Raw genomic sequence first — 20,195 nt, 5'->3', positions numbered from 1 at the left:
CATATTTTTTAATTCATTTGGGGCACTTGGTAGGTCTGAGGTAGGGCAAAAAGTCCATTCTGGCATCCTTTGGTCCAATCAAATTAATTCATCCTTGATCACAGGATTCCCACTGGCTATCACCAAAGGTTTATTTATCTGGGAGAAAAAATGCAAATGTGAGATATTCTGTAAGCGTATATGGCTTGAGGAAGATAATCAAGATTTTCTCAACATGACTATGGATCTGTCTAGTAGCCGGCCGCCGGCTGACCTACTGAGTCTGCAGGTCAGGTGACTCCGCCAGGGGGGTCACATATTCCAAGCGAATGTATGTCTTTTTTTTGGCTTGGGTTGAGTGAGTCTATGTTGTAGGACGTATGTCCCATCAAGATCCCGTTTAGAATTATTTATACTCCGCACATGCTTGACTTCTGGCCTAGTCCGTCGGCTTTGAGTTCCACCGTTCCATATTTCGGTTCTAGATCAGTTAAGCGGGGGGATTTTGATTCTACTTAGTTCCCTTTAGCTTTTGAGACTTTACTGGTCCGGAAGTCCGTTGGACCTTGAAGGCTAAACTAGATGTACTATGCTTTGTACAATGCACTGACATTTCTTACTTCAGGGTGGGGCTTTATCGGGGCTTGGTGGGCATTGTGGGCCGAGAACGGAACTCCGCTTTGGCGCCGGAGGACAAAAACCAAACCACCCACCTGTTTTTGGGAAAAGAAAACCAAAAAAAAACCAGGGGTCTGTGTTAAGAGCGTAGTATTTTTGGCCTTCGTCTTTTTTTTTTTTTTTTTTCAAAATACGACATAAAAAGGGAATGAGGATATCAAGGATATAGTTCTCTCGATGTTGTTTTTTTATAATCAAAGAAAAGAATCCTCAAACAGGTTTCTTGGGCCTCGGGGCCTAACTTTGACCTGGGCCAATGCGTTTTATAAGTTGAGAGTTTGAATCAATTTTAAATTTTCTGTCTGCGTTAAAAAATGCCTCAGTTGTACAAACGGAGCTTCTTTTTTGAGCTAAACTAACGGTATCCTAGAGGTCTACATTCCTGATCTAAGATCCTGGGATATTGCAGAAATCTTCTTTAGGTACAGTGGTACATAATTAGGATATGTTATTGTGCATGAAGCTTTTCAGGCCCAAACCCAAAGGCTCGGTACCCTGGAAAGAGCTTCCCACCTTTGAACCTTGGAACAAGAGATGTTCAACCGTGGATGTCTCCCGTGGTCAGAACCTTGGTATACTTGGTAGGCTGCATCGGGAAATGCGCCAATTGAAAAGGGGAAAAGCGAAGATCATGGTAACAGTCAAATCGGGTAAATGCACTGGACTATTTCATTGGTTCACATGCGAAAGTAAGCATCTCTTTTACTCTCTCGCCACTCCATCTAGTCTTCTGCTGTCTGACAACCCCCCTGGAGGCTGTATCTCCTTCCATATCAGATTTTTTTTTTTTTTCTTTTATCAAGTCTAAAAGAATTTCCCCAAGGCAACTAAGAACGAAAGACCAAAGTGCACAAGTCCTCTCTCTCTGGATAAGGAAATTTACATACCACACCGAGAAAAAAGTATCTGAAGTACGAGTTACGGACATCGCCGGACCTGAGACCAAACAGCTCAACTTCAAGGTGACCGAGGTACTGGTTTGAAAATATTACATGCATGATAACATTGCAGATTGCAAAGTGCAGATGAATCATTGCCGTTTTCAGTGGGGCGCTAATAGCCAAAGTACAGGGTCCAGAACCGAGCACCGCTTTCTGGTCCAATGCGCCGCATATTCTGATTGGATGTCGGTTGGCCCCTACATCTGCAGGTCAGGCGGCCGATGATGATCATCTTAGAGGCGAATGTGAGATATAAGAATGGAATTATGTTTATATTGTAGGCACATATTTGGATTGGAATACTGGAACAATCATAGACGATGGTCTATTCATTCAGACGTGTGCTACAGACAGCATAGATATCCATCCTGATCCCAATGCTAACTCTAATGAAATGTGGCGCTTTTAGGAGGGTCGACCCGAAGCAGCAGTACCTGAATAGGCAGGTGGGTATACATCGTTAAATGTGGACTTGATTATTAATCTTAGATTATCTAACGTACAGACCAGTATCAGAATCTGTATAAAATATGGAGTACAGCATACAATGATGGGATTCATAATAATTAACCATAGCAACTTGATGTTAAGGGCCCAGTGACAGTGAAAGATGGTTGCCAAGAGCCGGCGATCAAGTCTTACCCCATCGGTGCTGAGGGATTTGCGTGTTATTGGATATGATCGTCTGAAATGCTCCGTACTACTCCGTCCCAGTGATTAACCGAAATGATCAAAAAAAATGTTAAATCCATTAAAGATCAAACACAAAACAGTGTTTTTTTTTTCGTTCTCTAAGCAAACTGAAATTCTATCTATAAATCCAAAATTTAAAAACAAATTTAAAAAAGAATTTAAAAAAGAATTTAAAATAGAATTTTAAAAAAAAAGCTGACTCAGCGCTGCTTTCGTTTCTCCGCAAAAACCGCGGCTCCACTATTCCCCGAATCCGTTGATCGTTTGGGTCGAGATTCTTCTCTCTCTCCGGGGACTTGCTCTTTCTCTCTACACTCTAATACCTCTCTATACCCTTTGAACCCTTTCTTCCCTTTATTACAATCCTGACATTTCCATTTGCGTCTCAAATGTCCTCCCCGCCTTCACTACCGCCTTAGCCTATCTTTCCCGTTGCTTGCAGCATTCCCCCAGGTCATCTACTCATCTTTGGCCCTTCTTTCTTCGTCTGACCTCTTTCTCTCGCCCTTATTCTCTCCTATTCTCTCCTCTTTACTTCTCTCCTCTCTTTCTCTCGCTCGAATATCTCTACAAGAGGTAATTCGATAATCATTCCTCCCCCGCATCGTCCACGGGTCTGCTTCCGTAATTGCGTTAGCTTTCACCATGGAGGGCTTCGATACTATGGCCATGCCACCATACTTGGCCAGTCCATTGTCACTTGGGAATCTGCAAAGTACCGACTATCTCAATGCAATGTCCAGCCTGGATTTACCGGATCACCGTTCCAACTTCGATTCCGAGACCTTCGTCAGGTAAGTGATTAGATCCCCAAGTGGGACGAGGGGGGTGGGGGAGGATCATCCACTCCGCTCGACAGTGAAATTGTGTTGCTAATTTAAAATACTATAGTGAGGATCTCGCTAACTTCGCACCTTCTAATTTGTCACATCAACTCAGGCGTTTCTCTTCCGCATACGATGACCCTTTCACAGAGATGATGGCGCCCTTTGACCCAACGCCTCAGGAACAACCCCAGGACTCATCGATCGACCACAACAACAAGCTGTTAAGCTTTTCACTGCCGGCATATCACTTTACACTCCTCGACTATTCTATGCGCCGAACCTCCTTATCGGTGGCGGCGCAGTTGCACGGAATGTTCTTACTTGCCGAGTCCCCCTATACAACGTCTCCTTCGGAAAATGCCCCGCCACAACAAGGTGCTGAGCTGACGTGTTATCGTCGCAACTTGTTCCAAATAACCGGTTCGGTAACTTTGCCCCGCGGGATGCGCTATATCATGACCGACCAAGGCGACCGAATTCCCATCCTCGCCCAGGAACTCACCGTGTCAGCCACAGAATCCGTGGAAGGAAACCCGGTGAAGATTATCTCGGTGCCATGGAAGACCCCCTCAGCGGCTGCCGCTAACTCTGGCACGGCACTCGAGGAGAACAACCATAGTACAGGTGCTAAGATTGAAAAGGAGCCTCCCTCAATTCCCTTGGACACCATAACGGGCCAGGATCTGGATTCGGACTACGCAACCTTTCCTATCGCTTGGAAACGTCTACAATTCCGTGTCGCCACCGCCAACAATGGTCGCCGAAAGGAGCTACAGCAACACTTCGTTGTCCGACTCAAGGTGGTCGCGACTTTATCTACTGGTGCGAAGATCCCCATCTCTGAGGTGCAGTCAGGTCCCGTCATCGTTCGTGGTCGCAGCCCACGCAACTTCCAGTCGCGTAAAGATCTTCCCCTGAGTGGGAGTGCTGCCGTTTCGCGAAAGAATGCCCAGGCCAACTCATCGAATTCCGCCATGAACCGCACGCCAACAAGCGACTCCGTTCCGCGTCGTGCCAGCGTGACTCCGGCTAAGACGAAGCCAGCCGCCCAGAGCAACTCTCCTGAAACAAAGTCCGCTCCCTTGCCGAACATTTTGCAGAAAACCAAAGCAACGCCGGATTGGACCCCCATCCTACAGGCCGCATCAAACAATCTCATGTCTCATGTCCCAAAGTCCATGTTTCGTCAGTCTAGCCCGGAACAGCTCTCTCAGGCGACGGAATCACACCGCCGAGTCAGTTCCACAACAGCGGTCGCTGCACCGATCAATTTGTCGTTGCTAGACGAGGAAGACGGCGGTGACCCTAATCTCCATCTTGACCAAAAGATGGTACCCCCTTTCGCTGTCGAGCTGTCACACCAGCGATCGCTGAGTCTCGACCAATCTGCCCCGCCTTCTAAGATGCGCAAGCTCTCGCATGCTGTCCCTCAAAACCCCCCGCGGAGCGTTGCTTCATCCATGCCGTTGATTGAGACTGCCAACCTGCCCCAGTCATTTGCATCATCACTCCCTTTTCCAAACGAAAGCACCGATCTTCTCTATGAGTACTTTCCCCTCGGAATTGATGATTGGCAAGCCCCCGTCGACGCTGTCTACCGACCGCATGTAGTACATCATACCAACATGCCGGAGATGAAATTCGTGGCCTCTAGAGGCCGGAACAAACGGTACTTTGCCGCTGAAGATGTGTTTTAAACCCCTCAGTACTGCGATGTTGAGGCAATGGTGCTGGGTGGTGTTTATCTTTTCCTTCTCGCATCTGCATTGTTACTCTGGGATGAGGTGTTCTGCGCATTTTTTTTTCATTTACTGCCTCTTTAGACTTGGATTTGTGTTTATCCATCAAATGCAAAGTGCAAAACATGGTTGGTTCCAAACTGACATGCCGAATGTGTTACTGATATTGATGCTCATTTGGGGGGGGAGGGACATGGCTTCATTGGCTTGATTCTCATGAATTCAAATCGTGCAAAGCGAGGATGGCGAATTTGGCGTGTTGAGGTGTATTGAACTTTTTTCATTCCATTTGTTTTGGGTAGTTTAAGGGATTGGATGGGATTTGGATTACCCACTTTGGGACTGGATTGGGATTGGCATTGGGGTCTAGGGATAGGAAAGGGGGTTTCTCTCTCTTCGTCTCCTTTTTATAGTGGGTTAGTTATATCCCACTGCGTTATGATACCACGCTATTTACTGGATCGTGATAGGGCTTCTTCGGTGCCGCTTGGGAGAACCTTCAGCTATCTATGTTCTTCTAGCATACCATATATTGAAATCCCATCTTGGGCTGACCACTCTTTTCTTCTTATCTTCCGGAGAACGTAGACATGTTGTAATCAAATTGCAAGAGTTAGCTCACTCAGTGAGTCGTATTTTGTAATTTCCTGAGTCTGAAGCACCGAAAAGACGTCTGTTTCCGGCATCATAGATATCCCAGTCCATCACCGCCAATGGTCTCCAGATCAGCCTTGATCTCCCACTCTGTCGCGCCAACCCGGCCCGCAATCTCAGCCTGCCGCTGCTTGCCCATATTCAGCCATAGACGCAATAGATTGCCATCAACCATACCCCGGCCCGCAGCGCCATCGCTTTCTGTGGCCCGAAAAGCACGCGCGTTCAGACCGGCAGGGTGGTCGACGGTGTTGATCAGCTGAGACTGTAGTCCTGATAGTCGACGGTATGACTCCTCGGCAACCGACGTCACCAGCGCCAAAGACCCGTTTTGCGAAGCGATGAGAACTTGGTATTTGGCGAAGGTCTCATCCACGTCCATTGCTTCTTCGGATGATTCGGTCAGCTCCGATGAAACTGCTGTGCGAGGCAGAAGTGTTACCGATGATGCGAAGTTGCCGGTGTAGAATTTGCTTCGGCTGAGGAGTCGATCGCCGTTGGAGGATTTGGGATCTTCAGGGTCGTATTGCAGGACGTGCAGGTTGCAGTCGCTGTCAGCCACTAGCATGTACAACTTGTTCCCATCCGGGAGGAAGTCAGCTGCCACCACCTCCAAGTATTCAGGGTCTTTGCCAAAGAGTGTCATTCTATATGGCTCCTCTGAGTAGCCAGCGAACCAAAGTCCTTTCACGGCATCTCCCAGGATAACCATGCCGGTGCCCTTGAGCTCTTTCACGACATTAACATAACATTGCATGTCCATAAATGCAACAGGAAGGAGGCTCCCGTCTTCCTTGAGACCACGGACCATGCACTTCTGCCCCTGAGCCACGATTATGAACCCTTGACCACCGATACCAGACAGCGCGGTCACTGCACCCTTCACTGTCTCCTTGCCAATCAGCTTGAGCTTGCGGCCTGTCTCTGGCCTTTCGGGGTCAGGTGCAACTTTGATCACATCAAAGACATAGATCGTACCACGAGCTGGCATGTCTTCCCCCTTGGCAATCGCGGTTCCGACGACGATTAAATCCATCCGCTCGTGTGTATTCTCTGAAACCTCAATGTTCACGTTTTTCACCGCTGTCACTTGCTCATCGGGGTCCAGAGGGTAACTATAGATGTTAGTGCGCGGAGATTTGTTGTTTTTGGGGGATGGATTACCTGTCAATGATGGTCCATGTCTTGGGACTGACGACCTTGATGCTGCTTTCGGGGATTTTCGGGCAGAATGACAGCTCTTGAGATTGAATTAGCACAGCATAATTGGAAACGCTTGAAGCAGTTACGAACCTTCATTTCGCCACTCAGGGTGCAGTTCATCACCCTCCGGCAACTTGAAGTCTCCTTGGCGGCTTGTGCCGAGAACATAAGTCTCAGAAGACGTCGAGTAGGCCAAGAAATTGACTTGCTCTTCAATTGGAACTTTTCGCAATGTCCACGAATAGTCAAATTGAGTTTGGGAAGGTAGTTGACAAGCCCGGATACAGCTCTGCATGGAGAGAATTAGTCATTGGAGATAGCATCACAATTGTTCAAGAGAAGTCTCACCTGGGAATCAACATAAATGAAGCCATTGTCACAGCCAGTGTCAGCCGAATTAAAGGAGCTTAGCCAACGTGTAAAGCCTCCTCTAAGACGAATGATGTGCGGTAAGCTCTTTGTTGTTTTAAAGATAAAGCTTGATGAAGCCCCCGGCATAAAGATCGTGCTAAACCCTGAAATATTAGGAAGAACTCTCAGCGGTCTCAATCGCTGTTGGTTCTTTTTTTGAGAGGAAACATCCCCCAAAGGGCTTTTTGGTAGAACATGATTTGACTCTCGGAATAATTTTAGGCGATGAGACGATCCATGACCGGAATTTGCCGAGACTAGGCTTGGTTTGTAGAACACGAGATCATCATTTTCGGTTCTAACCTAGAAGGCTCGAGTTAGAGATCAGCAAGGTCACAGACTGACAACATTTCTTACAATCAGATAAGGTGAAAGACTAGAACTGTCACCAAGATTGGCAACAATCAATTCTGTTAGGGTTTCCCGAGTGTTAGATCGCTTGGGCGGCTCGGTCGACAATACAGGAGGTAAGCAGTCGACGCCTTCAATGATGGCGATCAACATCATGTCAGACAGCCGGAAGATCTGTATTGCAAGTCAGAGCTGATTCCTAAATCTTCTTTTGGCGATAACACACTGATAGCTTATAATCCGGATTCAATAGGAAAAGAAGCACCTCGCCTTCGGAAGAGTTCTTCGACAAGGAGCCTGCAACGCTGAATGACTGTGAATTATCGTAATAGAGGCATCCGGAGCGCCATCGTGACGAGATTATCAGGGTTGAAAGCGGAACTTCATCGAGGTCACCATTTTCATCCGCCTGCAAAAGCAAGACTGATGAATCATCCCGAATAATCATAAGATAAGGATCAATGAAGCTTGCGCTTACAGCCACGCGCTCATCACTGGTGTCTTCATCCCAAACGGGGTATATCTGTGACAAACCCAGCTCTGTAAAGTTACACCATTAGCTTATGCAAAGCTTGCCAGTAGGGTGGAGTAGAATGTACCCATGTCATAGCTTCTGACTTCATTCCGCAGAACCTGAACTAGACGAGTATCACCTGCGAAAGATCCAATGTCAACTGTGCAATCTTCGTTTGGGTTGAACTCCGGTGCCCTAAAAGGCTTCAAGTTTTGTTCTTCCGCAACAAAAACCTCGTTTAGCTCCTGCTCCGAATCCGTAGACCGAGAGACAACCACATATTGACGGGATGGGTTGTCTGTGCTGGAGGCGCCTCTCCTTTTTTTGACGCTGGCTGACCAAACACCATCTGCATCATCGATTTTCAGAGACATGGTTGTCAAAGGATCAATTTCGCGCTTGATAACAACCAAGCCACCGCCTCTGTCTGAGCCCTGAGATGCCACCAGCTCTAGTTCTGCGGAAACTGCCTCACATGTAGCTTGTTTTTCGCGATACGTATTCGAGAAAACTTTGCCCAAAGTGATGTCCCTCAGCGGGCCAATGCTAGGAAGGCAATCTTTCAGTCGAAAGTTATAAAATTCAGTGGTTAAGTTCTCGGTTCCCATGCGGTTATCGACTTGTGTCGATCCAGGCGCCGAGGAATAAAGGTCATCATCCTCCATCTGGTCATCATCATCCTCCAGATCATCAAAACCGTCGGCTGTTTGCTTCGACTCGAGCCGAGCTTTTTTAGTAGAGGCGGATGAACGCGACCATTCTAGGAGCACCGAATCAGCATCTTCGCTGCCAATGAAAACGTTTCCATCTCCGAGACAACTGGAGCATGAGGCAGCCGACTTCAACATATCACCACCTGCGTGTGCCGGAAGAAGGTGAATAGTGATACCCGAGACAGATCGACCGTCAAGTTTAAATTTGATCAGTGCCATGTCGCCGGATGCAAGTGCTAACAGTAGGTCTCCACTATCACCACCAAGTCGTTCAACCACGCAGCCTTCAAGGCGGAACGCCAAGTCCGATTGGTCGGTCATAGAAAAAGAAGAAACCTGCCTTGAAAACTCATTGACTCCCACCGCATTAGTTTTGCCGGCTTGGTCCACGTGAACAATCTCATTTGAGCCAAGAAGCAAGGCACCTCCTACTGGGAGTGGGAGTGCCACGACTTTGAACAAATCACTAGGAAGACGAGATACTGAAAGAAGGGTGGTAGAAGCTCGCTGCTCAAGATCAAGTGTAAACACAGCGTAGAATACCACGTCCTTCCTTTCGTAAAGAAGGGCAGTAGAAGTTGCGACTTGGGAAAATAAAATTCCAAACGTCGGCTCCCTATACTCGTATAGGAATGCAAGACTGATTGGGTGTAGCAATGAAGGATCCAAGGCGGTCAATGGCAGTACGAAAGACGAGCAGTAGGGTGTTTGGTACGCTGGTCCCTCTTTGCTCTTCTTGGGCTCTGCTCCTCCACCAGAGTTCTGAATTGGGCGTTCTCCCTCAAGCTCCGAATCGTAGTCATCCATCACCAAGTCATCACCCGCCTGATGAAAGGGTAAAATCGCAAGGTTCCGAATGCCAAAGTTGTACACCGCGCATCTACTGCTTGGATCAACGCTCAGAATGCTCCCACACCGGCTCAGATCAGGCACCCAGGGGCTGCGGGTCAGATCATCCCGCTCGTAGTAGTGTATGGAAATTGTTGAGATACCATGACGCTCAGGGTCCCACTCAATCAAGCTGAGCTTGGCATTGCGGACTGCAATCAATATGGCTTCTCCGCCACTCTTGTTGTTCAAGATTTTGACTCGGCTTAAATCGGTCACAGTTCCGGATAGCGGGTATTCTTTTTCCAGTACTAATTTGGTTTCTGGTTGTGAAAATTGGGAACCATGAGGCTCTGAGCCTTCCTTCTGCAGTTGAGAAGAGACGATCTTAACGAGGGAGAAAATCTGCAATAGAGAGGTTCTGATAACAATCAGATTGCTGGCGGTTGCTGAGGTGAAAGGAATTGCCAAAGCATGGGTGACCCCCGTTGGAGGTAATAGCTCTGCGTAGCACTGCATTTGAAGAATTTTCCCACTGTCAAAGCTCGTGAAAGGCTTGATACTGCTAGAAAACTGCCAATGAGCTAAATTGTGTTTTTGATATGGCCTGAGATGCACATTGCAATTGCAAACCTAGGGGCGGAAAACCGAGAATTTGAAGCCTTGTAAGAACAAAGAGAGATGACACAAATGAAGGTTCCAGTATAAAAACAAGAAGCGATCAAGATCAAGATCAAGATTGATCTCTACCTTGTGCAGTCAAGTTTGTAGCTCCTTTGAAGCGGAATCAAAGCGGAGATGGCAACGGGTCAGCTGACTGGTCTGGCAGAATTGAGCGGTCAACAAATTCTGCGTGACAAATCCTACCGCCCTTTGCTGCATGTGCCTAGAAATGGGTTAGCGTTGTACATCAATGACGTTGAACAATCAATGACGACACAGGCAATCGCCAGCTTAAGAGCGAAAAGATCATCCTTCTTGGTTTGATATGTTTTCAATCTCATTCATAGCTTGATTCCTCAGTATTTTGCTAGGATTGTTGCAGAACTCACAATCAATGTGCACAGTGTGAACTGCTGCAATTCAATATGATACTCCTTCAGACTTCCCTCATCTGGGTTGTGTATGGGGCGGTGGTAGCTATTCTACTGGCAGTGGCGTCAGTGTTTATCTATGTCTACCAAAATCCTCGGGACCGTTCTCCTTCAGTCACTGTGACTTGCATTATCTCCATTGCTAGTCTTCTCGCAACAGTGCTCTTGCTGCCTGTCGATGTCGCTTTGGTATCATCGACCACTTCGTCCAAATTAGGCCAGCGAAAGGACTGGGCAACACAGGATTTGGTGGACAGAATCACTTATTCTTTGACTATCATCTATTATCTTCTCTACTCGTTGGATGCCCTGCTCTGTCTCCTCGTCATCCCCTTCACATATTTCTGGTATGAGGAATGTGACGAGGTTGCGACCGAGGAAGGGGCCCAAACTCTCGGCCAACGGCTTTGGGGTGCCCTGAAATACACACTCTCATTCGTTGTAGTTGTCATGATCTTGTTCCTTGTTGGTTTTTTCGTCCCGATGTCACAGGGAAAGAATGCCATGGATCTAGATTACTTCAGGCATTTACTGACTGAAAACCGTGAGTCTCCGAGTTTCCTAGCCTTGAACACAACTGTGAAGCTGATACAACTTGAAAAGATGGCGAGCGTGCTCTCACTTTTGCCCTTGGTCTGTTGATGACGATTGGGCTCTGTTTTTATGTCTTGTACACATCCGTGGGACTGGCCCTTCTGCCAATCAGCTTGATCAAGACTGCACCATCAATCTCTAGTGCCACCCTGCGAGCGAGCACTACACAGAAACTCAACATAAACCAAGAGCGGCAACGGCAGCTCGAGGGACGATGTGCCGGAGATCCTGAGCTTCTGTCCTCTAAGGACCGCCGAGAACTAGATACACTAGTGCGTGAAGAGAGGACCCTAATTCGGCGTCAACGTCTAGCAGAAGAATCCCAAGGCGAAGGACGCAGCCGGTTGATAAGGGCATGGTACAAAATCGGGGCAGCGTTTCGGCCATTCAAGCTCTTGGGAGGCATCTTGCTGCTATTCATTGCTTTCATCACGTGGGTTTCCATGCTCTTGACGGTAATTGACAAAGCCAAGAACTCGATTTGCAAGCATCGTTGTGGATACATCCTCGTACATGTTAACATCTTTAACCCCGTCAACTGGGCACTTGTTAAATCCGCCAGGTTTTTCCCCATCGATTATGCTATTTTTACTGCGCTTGTAATGCTATTTTTCTGCAGTTCTGTGCTTGGAATCGCTGTTGTCAGAATCCGCTTCCTATGGATTAATATTTTCCAAATCAGAAAAGGCCACACATCTCCCCAGGCTCTGCTCCTAGCGACTGCCATGTTGATGCTGATCATTTTAGCGCTGAATTATTCTATTTCGATGGTAGTCGCCCCCCAGTATGCCACATTCGGCCAACAGACATTCTGTGATCGTGCCCCGGGAACCTTCATCGGAAAGCCAGATTGCTCAAACAGCCAAGAACTTATCAAGCCATGCTCAGAGCTGGCAAAGAACCCTGTTGCGCAGCAAGTTTGCACACCCAGTGTTGTGAGCACCTTCTTGAACCGGGTCACCCTGAACTACCCATTCTTTGGAGTGGTGTTCTTCTGGGCTCAGTTCGTCTTTCTAGGTAAATCCAACTCCATCAGAATTCCATGTTTGCATCGATCTAACATCGACGCCACAGGCTTATATCTGGTTGTCTTTGTTACTTCTCTTCTCCGTTCACCTCAGCTGGACGAAGCGCAACTCGATGAAGATGCAGAAGAAGCCGAGGAGGAAGGCTTACTGGCCAATACCGGCAGACGTTTCAATGCCAGCTGGCAAGACATCATAGGGAGAGCTACCCGGAGTGAACGCCCTCAAGGCTAATCGCCGAGGCCTTACAAATGATCAGTCCAGAGTTTTGTAGTCACCGAGCCAAGCAGAGAAGTTAACGTGTTACTCTTCTACTTGCAATCATGGTTGATTGGTGTCCCCAGCAGTCCCATTTGAATGACTCTGGTGATCTTTAAGTTTTTTTTTCTCTTTTAAACCCATCCTTTAAGTATGGAAATACATAATACATCGACTTTTGCATGCTGGTTCAATTCCTGTCTTGAAAGATCGATCCCCGGATAGAAGAGATAGGTTAACATAAACTCATAATTCATAAGTATCGTGTCTATCATGTGCTTAAATCTTCATTTGATCGTTTAGTAAGGCGAGAGCAGTTTGGAAAGCCTTTACCACTTCCGCATCTTTAGACAAATGAGCGATCAGACCTTGTTTTAAGTCAAAGGGACAACAAGGGACTTACAGTGTTTTTTTTTATTTTCCACAATGACTTCGGAATTTTGGACATGTTGCATTTGAGTCTTGAACCTATAGAGGGTTAAAATCTATTTGCTCATTGACATCTTGGGCCAAAGCTAAATCAGTCGAACCTTTTCAAAGCCCTGTTCTCATCTTGCGAAACGGTAGTTTGAGACCATGCCATAAAAACCTGCCGATTGCTCAGACAAGAAAGTGCAAGTAAAACGTGCTCCTAAACTTACTTCAAGAAGCTTGGCTGTTTCAACACGAAGTTTCTCTTCGACTCGGCCGTGTTCCTCCATAGCATCGGTATATTTACCCTGGAGTTGCTCCCAGTTGTAGTCCTGAAGTCCTTGCGTCAGCCCAGAGACAAGTGGGATCTCAGATTGGGCAGGAATGGATGTAAGAACATCCACTGGCGATCGAGGGCTTTTGTTCTCTTGGAAGCTCCCATTGCCTGAAGGGCTGTTGCTTCCTTGACTGACGTGGGGTGACATTGTCCCCGGTCGAGGGATTTTGCTGGCCCTGTTAGGTGTTGACTGCATGTTGAGTTGACTAGCTTGTTATTAAGAAGTGTCAGAACAAAGCCATATCAAAACCAAAGATTGTTTCAGCGGACTTTCGAGTTGGTTTTGTTTTGATTCGTGGATGTTCCTATCCAATGTGAGAGATAAGATTGCGATAATGGAGCGTCAGGTGACGATAAGTGCATCTGCACATCATCCCGTCTTTTCTTCTTCTCCTCTCTCTGAGGAAAGATTGGCTAAAGGTGATGTCTTGAGGCCGATCATACCCTTTGTATCAGCACGTTATTTGAGTCATGTGGGTTTTGCATCTCTTTGATGACCCCTTCTCACTCTTCTACATGGTTCTCGGCGACTCAAGTAGCTCCCATAATTATCTTGGAACACAACATGGAAATGCCCCTTACGCTCTCAAAGAACAGCTAAAATTAAAATTGAATTGTCTGCGATGAGCTGTTCAATATGCTCACGTGCCCCTCATTCCCGCCTTTCTTTCTACTGTCCGACATGCGCACGCAACCAGCTATATCAACTACGAATCGACAGCACCCAAGTTCTTCTGGAGAAAGAAGCACTTGGAAAGCAAATAGAGGTCGCTGTTACCTGCGGCAGCCCCTGGGATAGGCCCTCTTCACATAGACAAGAGCTGGTCGATACGAGTAAAGCCTGCTCTTCTCGCTGGGTCCTCCAAACGATAGACACTCGACATGCAGTGTCTTTGACAAAGAGGGAATTGGTTACCCATCAGCTTGAGGTTTTGAAGTTAGAGGTTGAAGCTAAAAAGGCAAGGATCATCAAGCAAAAAGAGGCTCTAGCACGCAGACAGTCAGATGCAGAATCTGCCAAATTTCAATTGGAAGAGCGGGAAACTGGAATCCTGGCGGGTGTTCAAAATTCCAGCAAGCGGGTAGAGCACGTTTGGCACTCGCTCCATAGCAAAACGGCTGAGTCACGTATTTATCTTTGTCGAGAAGTCGCCAATCTCTATGGCCTGCGGAAGGCTACGAAGAAGGGCCAACGTCGGGAGACATATGTTCTTGGGTGTGGTTTTATTGTTGACTTGAGGGATATGAATGGCAAGTCTCCCCTGTTGCTTCCAAACAGTTGATTAATTTCATGTCATGCTAACAGGGCGATTACAGGTACTCCGCAAGAACAGATATCCACGTCTTTTTCTAATATCGCCCATCTTCTGATCATTGTGTCCCACTATCTCTCCTTGAAACTTCCCGCCGAAATTACGCTGCCCCACAAAAATTATCCCGTGCCCACAATCTATACCCCTTCAGCATCATATCGCTCGCGTGACGGTCATGATGGAGCTGACTTCCAGTCTTCGTCGAGTCCAGCTGCATCAAGGACGGTTGACCCGCGCAACCATACACCACGTCCGCGACCTCTTTCCATTGATAAGCCTCTACCCCGGTTGGCGAAGGAGGATCCCGCAGCATACGCCTTCTTTCTTGAAGGAGCAACCCTCCTGGCATGGAACGTTGCATGGTTATGTCGAACTCAAGGGATAAACCTCTCATCGGATTCTTGGGAGGAAGTCTGCGATATTGGGAAAAGCTTGTGGCAACTGCTAGTTGCTCCGCCAGCCCATCCTTCAACTCTGATGCGAGCTTTTGCCGGCCGAGACACGCAGACACAAATTAAATCTGCCAAAGACACTCCTAGAACCACGATTCAGCGGACAACATCTTTTCCCATGTTGGGTCATTATTCTCATGGCACAGCACATTCTTTCCTGGGAGCATCAGAAGGTGTTGAATTCATGCGAATGTGGAAACTTCCAACCCCAACCAAGATTGTGGATAAATTGAAGTCCAATCTTCTTGGGGAAATGGCCAGTGCAGAATGGGAATTGTTAGAAGAAATAGAGTGGGACGATGCGGCCATGAAGTCTCCTCGGCCATCTGCTGCGCAAAACCCCAAGGTCTTTATCCCCTCTCAATCCGGAACGGTGGAAACAGACAGGAGTTTAAAGACACGTTCTAGGAGGACACCAGGCCATGAGGATGGTTCTTCCCCGCGACTCGGAGGTACGAAAGGATGGACTAAGGTAGCAAGTAGAGGACACGGATCAGCTGTCTGATATTTTTATTCCAAATATCACATCTCTCACTTTTCTCACATCTCATTAAATCACACAAATCCCAGCACTCGTGTCGCCCACGTGGAAGGTCTTTGTGTCTGACTAAGCGAAGGGGAGGCCGGACGGAGTCAAGACTCACTTTATCGTGCGTCCAAAACCATCCTCGGCCTGACCTTTGTGTTTTTGAAAGATTACTTATGCTTGTGATATTGAATTCCGCGCCGATATACCATTCTATGCAATCTCACCTTTGGCTTAGCCCAATTGCGTGACTACCTATATCTCTTCGACGTTATCCGGCCCACGAACATTCCCCTCTCCAACTGGGGATGTGGTCACAGCTCAACAGATTCGAGACGACAACAAAATGCAGAATGCCCAAGACTGGCAGACTGCAAATGATTCAACTTCAGGTCAGCAACCTTTACAAATGATCGTGAGCGGTTTCTAACTCTGTTCGAAGCAGACTTGAAGCGTGCGTTTTCCGCAATTTCAGAAATTCCCGATACCCTCTTGCGAGCAGAACTTCTTCGGCGGGATGGAGCTTCAGACGATACATCTGCATGCGGATCCAAACAGCGGGGGGATTATAACACCCCGTTACATGTTATGGCACTGTTCCTCATTCTTGGGCTGAGTACATTCGGTATGCACAGGCTTCTCTCGGATCTCTCAAGTTGGCCATTGTTAATGCTGAAACTCCAACAGCTTGCTCTTTTCCGGTTCTAGCGCGCCGTTTCCCTCGTCTCCCGATTCCCCGTCGGTTCCTCTTTATCTCGAGACATTTTGGAACGGGCGTTTTGATTGCGACGGCATTCGTTCATCTGCTCCCCACAGCATTTGTCTCTCTGACAGATCCATGTCTCCCTCGATTTTGGAGTCAAACATACCGTGCTATGCCAGGGTTTGTTGCAATGATATCGGTCTTTGCAGTCGTTATTGTGGAAATGTTCTTTGCAATGAAAGGCGCAAAGCACGTGCACGGAAGCGAATATGATAATCTCATTGGCGAGGTTGAGCGTGACTCGAGAAGCGATGGGGAAATTTCAGATGTCGACTATTCGGGGCTAGAGGCCCGGCGGGTTTCAGATAATATCAATCTAGACAGCATGGGGCACAACTCCAAGTTGAGGACGACGAGACCTTTCGGCTCGTTCCATGAACCGGACCGTCTTCACCTGGCGGACTCATCGCTAGATAAAGAAGACGACGGGGATGACCTTGATGGACTGGATGACTACATGGATGACGACGGACTAATCAATGGGCAGGCTGCGCATTCTGCGCAGCCACGGCCTGTCCGCCGGCATCGACCCCGTGTAAGCGAAAGCCACCAACAGCAGACCGATACAGATGGACCAATCCTGAATCCGCAACGGCAGCTTCTGCAATGCCTCCTCTTGGAAGCTGGCATTTTGTTTCACAGCATCTTCATCGGCATGGCGCTTAGTGTTGCAACTGGTACTTCCTTTGTCGTCCTGCTAATTGCGATCAGTTTTCATCAGACCTTTGAAGGTTTCGCCCTGGGGTCTCGGATTGCATCGCTTATACCGGATCTCTTCGCTCCAAATTCCACGAAACCATGGCTAATGTCACTGGCATACGGAACGACAACTCCCCTTGGCCAAGCTATCGGTTTGGTTCTACACAATCTCTACGATCCTGCCAGCGCAACAGGTCTGCTGATGGTGGGCATCACCAATGCCATTAGCAGCGGTCTTTTGCTGTTTGCGGGTCTGGTGGAACTCCTCGCCGAGGATTTCTTGAGCGAGTCGAGTTATGAGACTCTCAAGGGCAGACGACGTGTTGAGGCTTGTGTGTCTGTTGCCTGTGGTGCTCTTCTCATGGCATTTGTTGGAGCTTTTGCTTGAGAACATTAATTTTTTGTCCCGTGGGGTTTCTCGATTATAGTAATGCCTGATAGATTTAACGAAGCAAGCGATCTTTCTTTTCACTAGATGTCTGTTCAATCAACAATTCTCTTCATATCAGGAATAGTGTGTGGATATCTACTACATCCCGAGGGATTGCCATGAAGCATATGACCCACACTTGATTTATCTTCATTCCAACCTGATGACTCGAGCGGGATTGCCCACTGCTACACTCGAGGCTGGTATATCATGTTTCACCGCGGAGCCAGCACCGATGAAAGACCCATGGCCCATGATGACTCCAACCAGGACTGTTACATCAGCTCCAATCCAGCAGTCATCGCCAGGGACAATAGGTCCGGTAAACCCCAGTCCCTGATGTGCCTTTCATGCGTCGATCCCCGCGTGGTGTTCCCCCGTGATGTTCTTGACCTTAGGCCGAATCATGGCGGTTCCAATGGGAGGTAAACCACAGTCCAGGACAGTGAGACATGAGGGAACATTTGTCAAATTTAGCTCTTTGCAACAAGTTTGAATCACTGAAAATTAGCGTAGAATCCGTTACCTATACTGACATTACAACCCCAATTCACAAATAGTGCAGGCTTAAGGTGCACTCCTTGCCCAGCACGACCAAAGAGTTCTCGAAGTATGGCTCCTTGATGAGAGACTACTAGCGATAGAGAGGCTTCCACTGAAAGCGGTACGTTGAGTAGGGTCCTCAATGGTATGGAGATGTGGACACCATTAGGCCATCGAGGTTGATCGTCTCGGTTCAAAGATTCCTGTGACCAGTGAGTCGAAATTGAGATGGCAATAGAATACCAACCCAGCATCTTGGCATTGAAATGCTGGAAGCTCGGCCCTCAAACCCGACTCTGCCTTCACCCGAGACGAATACAAAGCTACAAGGGAAAGTAGGACATAAACACACAAGGATATCTTGTTAACTATTTTAGATACCGAAAAAAAAGGTACTGATACTGCGGATTTTCGTCGCTGCAGGATGGGGTATATCTGCAGAAAACCACCGAGCATCTCCCGTCAAAATTGAACTTGGTATTTCACATGCAAAGATCGAAGGTCGTTTCACATCTCCGTTTTTCATTAACAGTGTTTGCTCTTTAAATAGACTCAAGCACTAGGGCGCTGGCACCGCCACCACCGTTACAGATGCCTACGCAGCCAAGCTTGCCACCCTTGGCGCTCAAGACACCGAGAAGGGTAGACACAATGCGGGCACCACTGGCACCGAGAGGGTGTCCAATGGCGACCGCACCACCGTGGATGTTGACCTTGTCCTCAGAGAGACCAAGAAGCTTCAGATTGGCAAGAGCCACAACACTGAAGGCCTCGTTGATCTCAAAGGCATCGATAGAGTCCTGGGTCACACCGGCGTGCTTCAGGGCCTTGGGGATAGCCAAAGCAGGAGCAGTGGTGAACTTGCTGGGCTTGTGCGCAGCATCACCCCAACCGAGGATCTTGGCGATAGGCTTGAGGCCGAGCTCCTTCACCTTAGCCTCGGAAACCAAGACAACGGCGGCGGAGCCGTCGTTCAGGGGCGAAGAGTTGGGGGCGGTCACGGTTCCAGTGCCGGGGATGAAGGCAGGCTTGATGGCGCGGAGCTTCTCAGGGTTGAGCTATAAGCCGCAAGGAATGATCAGTCAAAGGCACAATTATCCAACGCAGAGAAGAAAGATGTACTCACGTTCTTAGGCTCATCATCCTGGGAAATAGTCACACCAGGCTTGCCACGGAAACCGGGGATCTCAACAGGGGCAATCTCGTAGTCGAAAGCACCGGCCTTTTGGGCAGCCTGGGCCTTCTCATAGCTGCGTATAGCATAGTCATCCTGCTGGGCACGGTTGAAGCCGTGCTCCTCGGCGCACTCCTCGGCCGCAAGGCCCATGAGATCCTGCTTGCCATAGGCATCAGTTAACCCATCCTTCTGGATACCGTCAACCAGGGTCTGGCTGCCGAACTTGGTACCGCTGCGGGAGGTTTGTAGGTAGTGAGGGGTGTTCGACATGGACTCAGTTCCACCGGCGACAACGATATCGGCATTTCCGGTCATGATAGTCTGGGCACCGAGAATGATGGCCTTCAGGCCAGAAGCGCAGACCTTGTTGACAGTGGTGCAGATGGTAGAATCGCTAAGGCCAGCACCGATGGCACACTGTCTAGCAGGGTTCTGTCCAACGCTGCAAACAAAAATAGATCAGTCTTAGTTGCGGTCTAAGATGTAGCAAAGACAGCCTACCCAGCAGACAAGACGTTACCGAAGAAGACCTCTTCGACATCAGAGGCATTGATACCCTCAGCCCGCTCGACGGCCGCTACAAGTTATTATTAGTATTGAAGATACGTGTGATATAGTTTGGGTGGTATTCTGTACCCTTGATGGCATGGGCACCAAGCTGGGGAGCAGTCAAGCTGGAGAGGGAGCTATAGTAACCATTGTCAGATCAGTATTTAGGGGGTAAAAAGAAGAATGTAGGAATACTAACCCCAGGAACGAGCCGACGGGAGTACGGGCTGTAGAAACAATGTAAACGGGAGGAAGAGAAGACATTTTGGTGGGAAGGGGAATGTGGAAGTAGAGAATTTAGGAATACACAGAAGTAGAAAAAAGTAGAGAAAGACCTAAGATATCAAAGAGGGAGGGGCATCTATAAGAGTAAATTGTATGGTGGGGAGTGAGGAGCTGTACGGTGTAGGCACGAGTACTCCGAAAAACGCTCGGACCAAGTGAAAGTTGAGATGCTCAACTTCTCCAGCATCACGCGTTTGGAACTACGGTT

At 48.0% G+C, this 20,195-nt stretch overlaps 6 protein-coding genes across 6 annotated transcripts; 3 read left to right on the top strand and 3 right to left on the bottom strand.

Moving 5' to 3' along the window:
* Positions 1–2,936: 2,936 nt before the first annotated feature.
* Positions 2,937–4,815, top strand: Pdw03_0427 (Transcriptional regulator PacG/VIB-1; the record flags this gene model as incomplete). The annotated part of the gene is made up of 2 exons (XM_014674901.1): positions 2,937–3,085; positions 3,183–4,815. The coding sequence occupies 2 exons, from the start codon at positions 2,937–2,939 to the stop codon at positions 4,813–4,815; spliced, it is 1,782 nt and encodes a 593-aa protein (XP_014530387.1).
* A 727-nt stretch (positions 4,816–5,542) lies between these two features.
* Pdw03_0426 (Cleavage/polyadenylation specificity factor, A subunit, C-terminal) lies at positions 5,543–10,050 on the bottom strand (the record flags this gene model as incomplete). Its single annotated transcript, XM_066099601.1, has 7 exons — positions 5,543–6,626; positions 6,676–6,751; positions 6,805–7,003; positions 7,063–7,428; positions 7,483–7,650; positions 7,703–8,016; positions 8,076–10,050. 7 exons carry the CDS (start codon positions 10,048–10,050, stop codon positions 5,543–5,545), a joined length of 4,182 nt encoding a protein of 1,393 aa, XP_065957328.1.
* Positions 10,051–10,619: 569 nt separating this feature from the next.
* Positions 10,620–12,478, top strand: Pdw03_0425 (putative lysosomal cobalamin transporter; the record flags this gene model as incomplete). Its single annotated transcript, XM_066099600.1, has 3 exons — positions 10,620–11,169; positions 11,229–12,236; positions 12,294–12,478. The coding sequence occupies 3 exons, from the start codon at positions 10,620–10,622 to the stop codon at positions 12,476–12,478; spliced, it is 1,743 nt and encodes a 580-aa protein (XP_065957327.1).
* A 303-nt stretch (positions 12,479–12,781) lies between these two features.
* Pdw03_0424 (uncharacterized protein) lies at positions 12,782–13,736 on the bottom strand (the record flags this gene model as incomplete). The annotated part of the gene is made up of 6 exons (XM_014674904.2): positions 12,782–12,846; positions 12,906–12,970; positions 13,033–13,091; positions 13,144–13,456; positions 13,521–13,555; positions 13,695–13,736. The coding sequence occupies 6 exons, from the start codon at positions 13,734–13,736 to the stop codon at positions 12,782–12,784; spliced, it is 579 nt and encodes a 192-aa protein (XP_014530390.2).
* Positions 13,737–13,873: 137 nt separating this feature from the next.
* Positions 13,874–17,391, top strand: Pdw03_0423 (Zip-domain-containing protein; the record flags this gene model as incomplete). Its single annotated transcript, XM_066099599.1, has 6 exons — positions 13,874–14,501; positions 14,568–15,467; positions 15,862–15,933; positions 15,987–16,166; positions 16,229–16,839; positions 16,903–17,391. The coding sequence occupies 6 exons, from the start codon at positions 13,874–13,876 to the stop codon at positions 17,389–17,391; spliced, it is 2,880 nt and encodes a 959-aa protein (XP_065957326.1).
* Positions 17,392–18,518: 1,127 nt separating this feature from the next.
* Positions 18,519–19,966, bottom strand: Pdw03_0422 (Acetyl-CoA acetyltransferase, putative; the record flags this gene model as incomplete). The annotated part of the gene is made up of 5 exons (XM_014674907.1): positions 18,519–19,034; positions 19,103–19,595; positions 19,655–19,730; positions 19,790–19,839; positions 19,902–19,966. The coding sequence occupies 5 exons, from the start codon at positions 19,964–19,966 to the stop codon at positions 18,519–18,521; spliced, it is 1,200 nt and encodes a 399-aa protein (XP_014530393.1).
* Positions 19,967–20,195: the final 229 nt, after the last annotated feature.

The sequence above is a fragment of the Penicillium digitatum genome, chromosome 4 (assembly GCF_016767815.1).
Source record: "Penicillium digitatum chromosome 4, complete sequence".
Classification (NCBI taxonomy): Eukaryota; Fungi; Ascomycota; class Eurotiomycetes; order Eurotiales; family Aspergillaceae; genus Penicillium; species Penicillium digitatum.
Note: the sequence above shows the minus strand (reverse complement) of the source record. Positions and strands in the feature narration are given on the sequence as shown.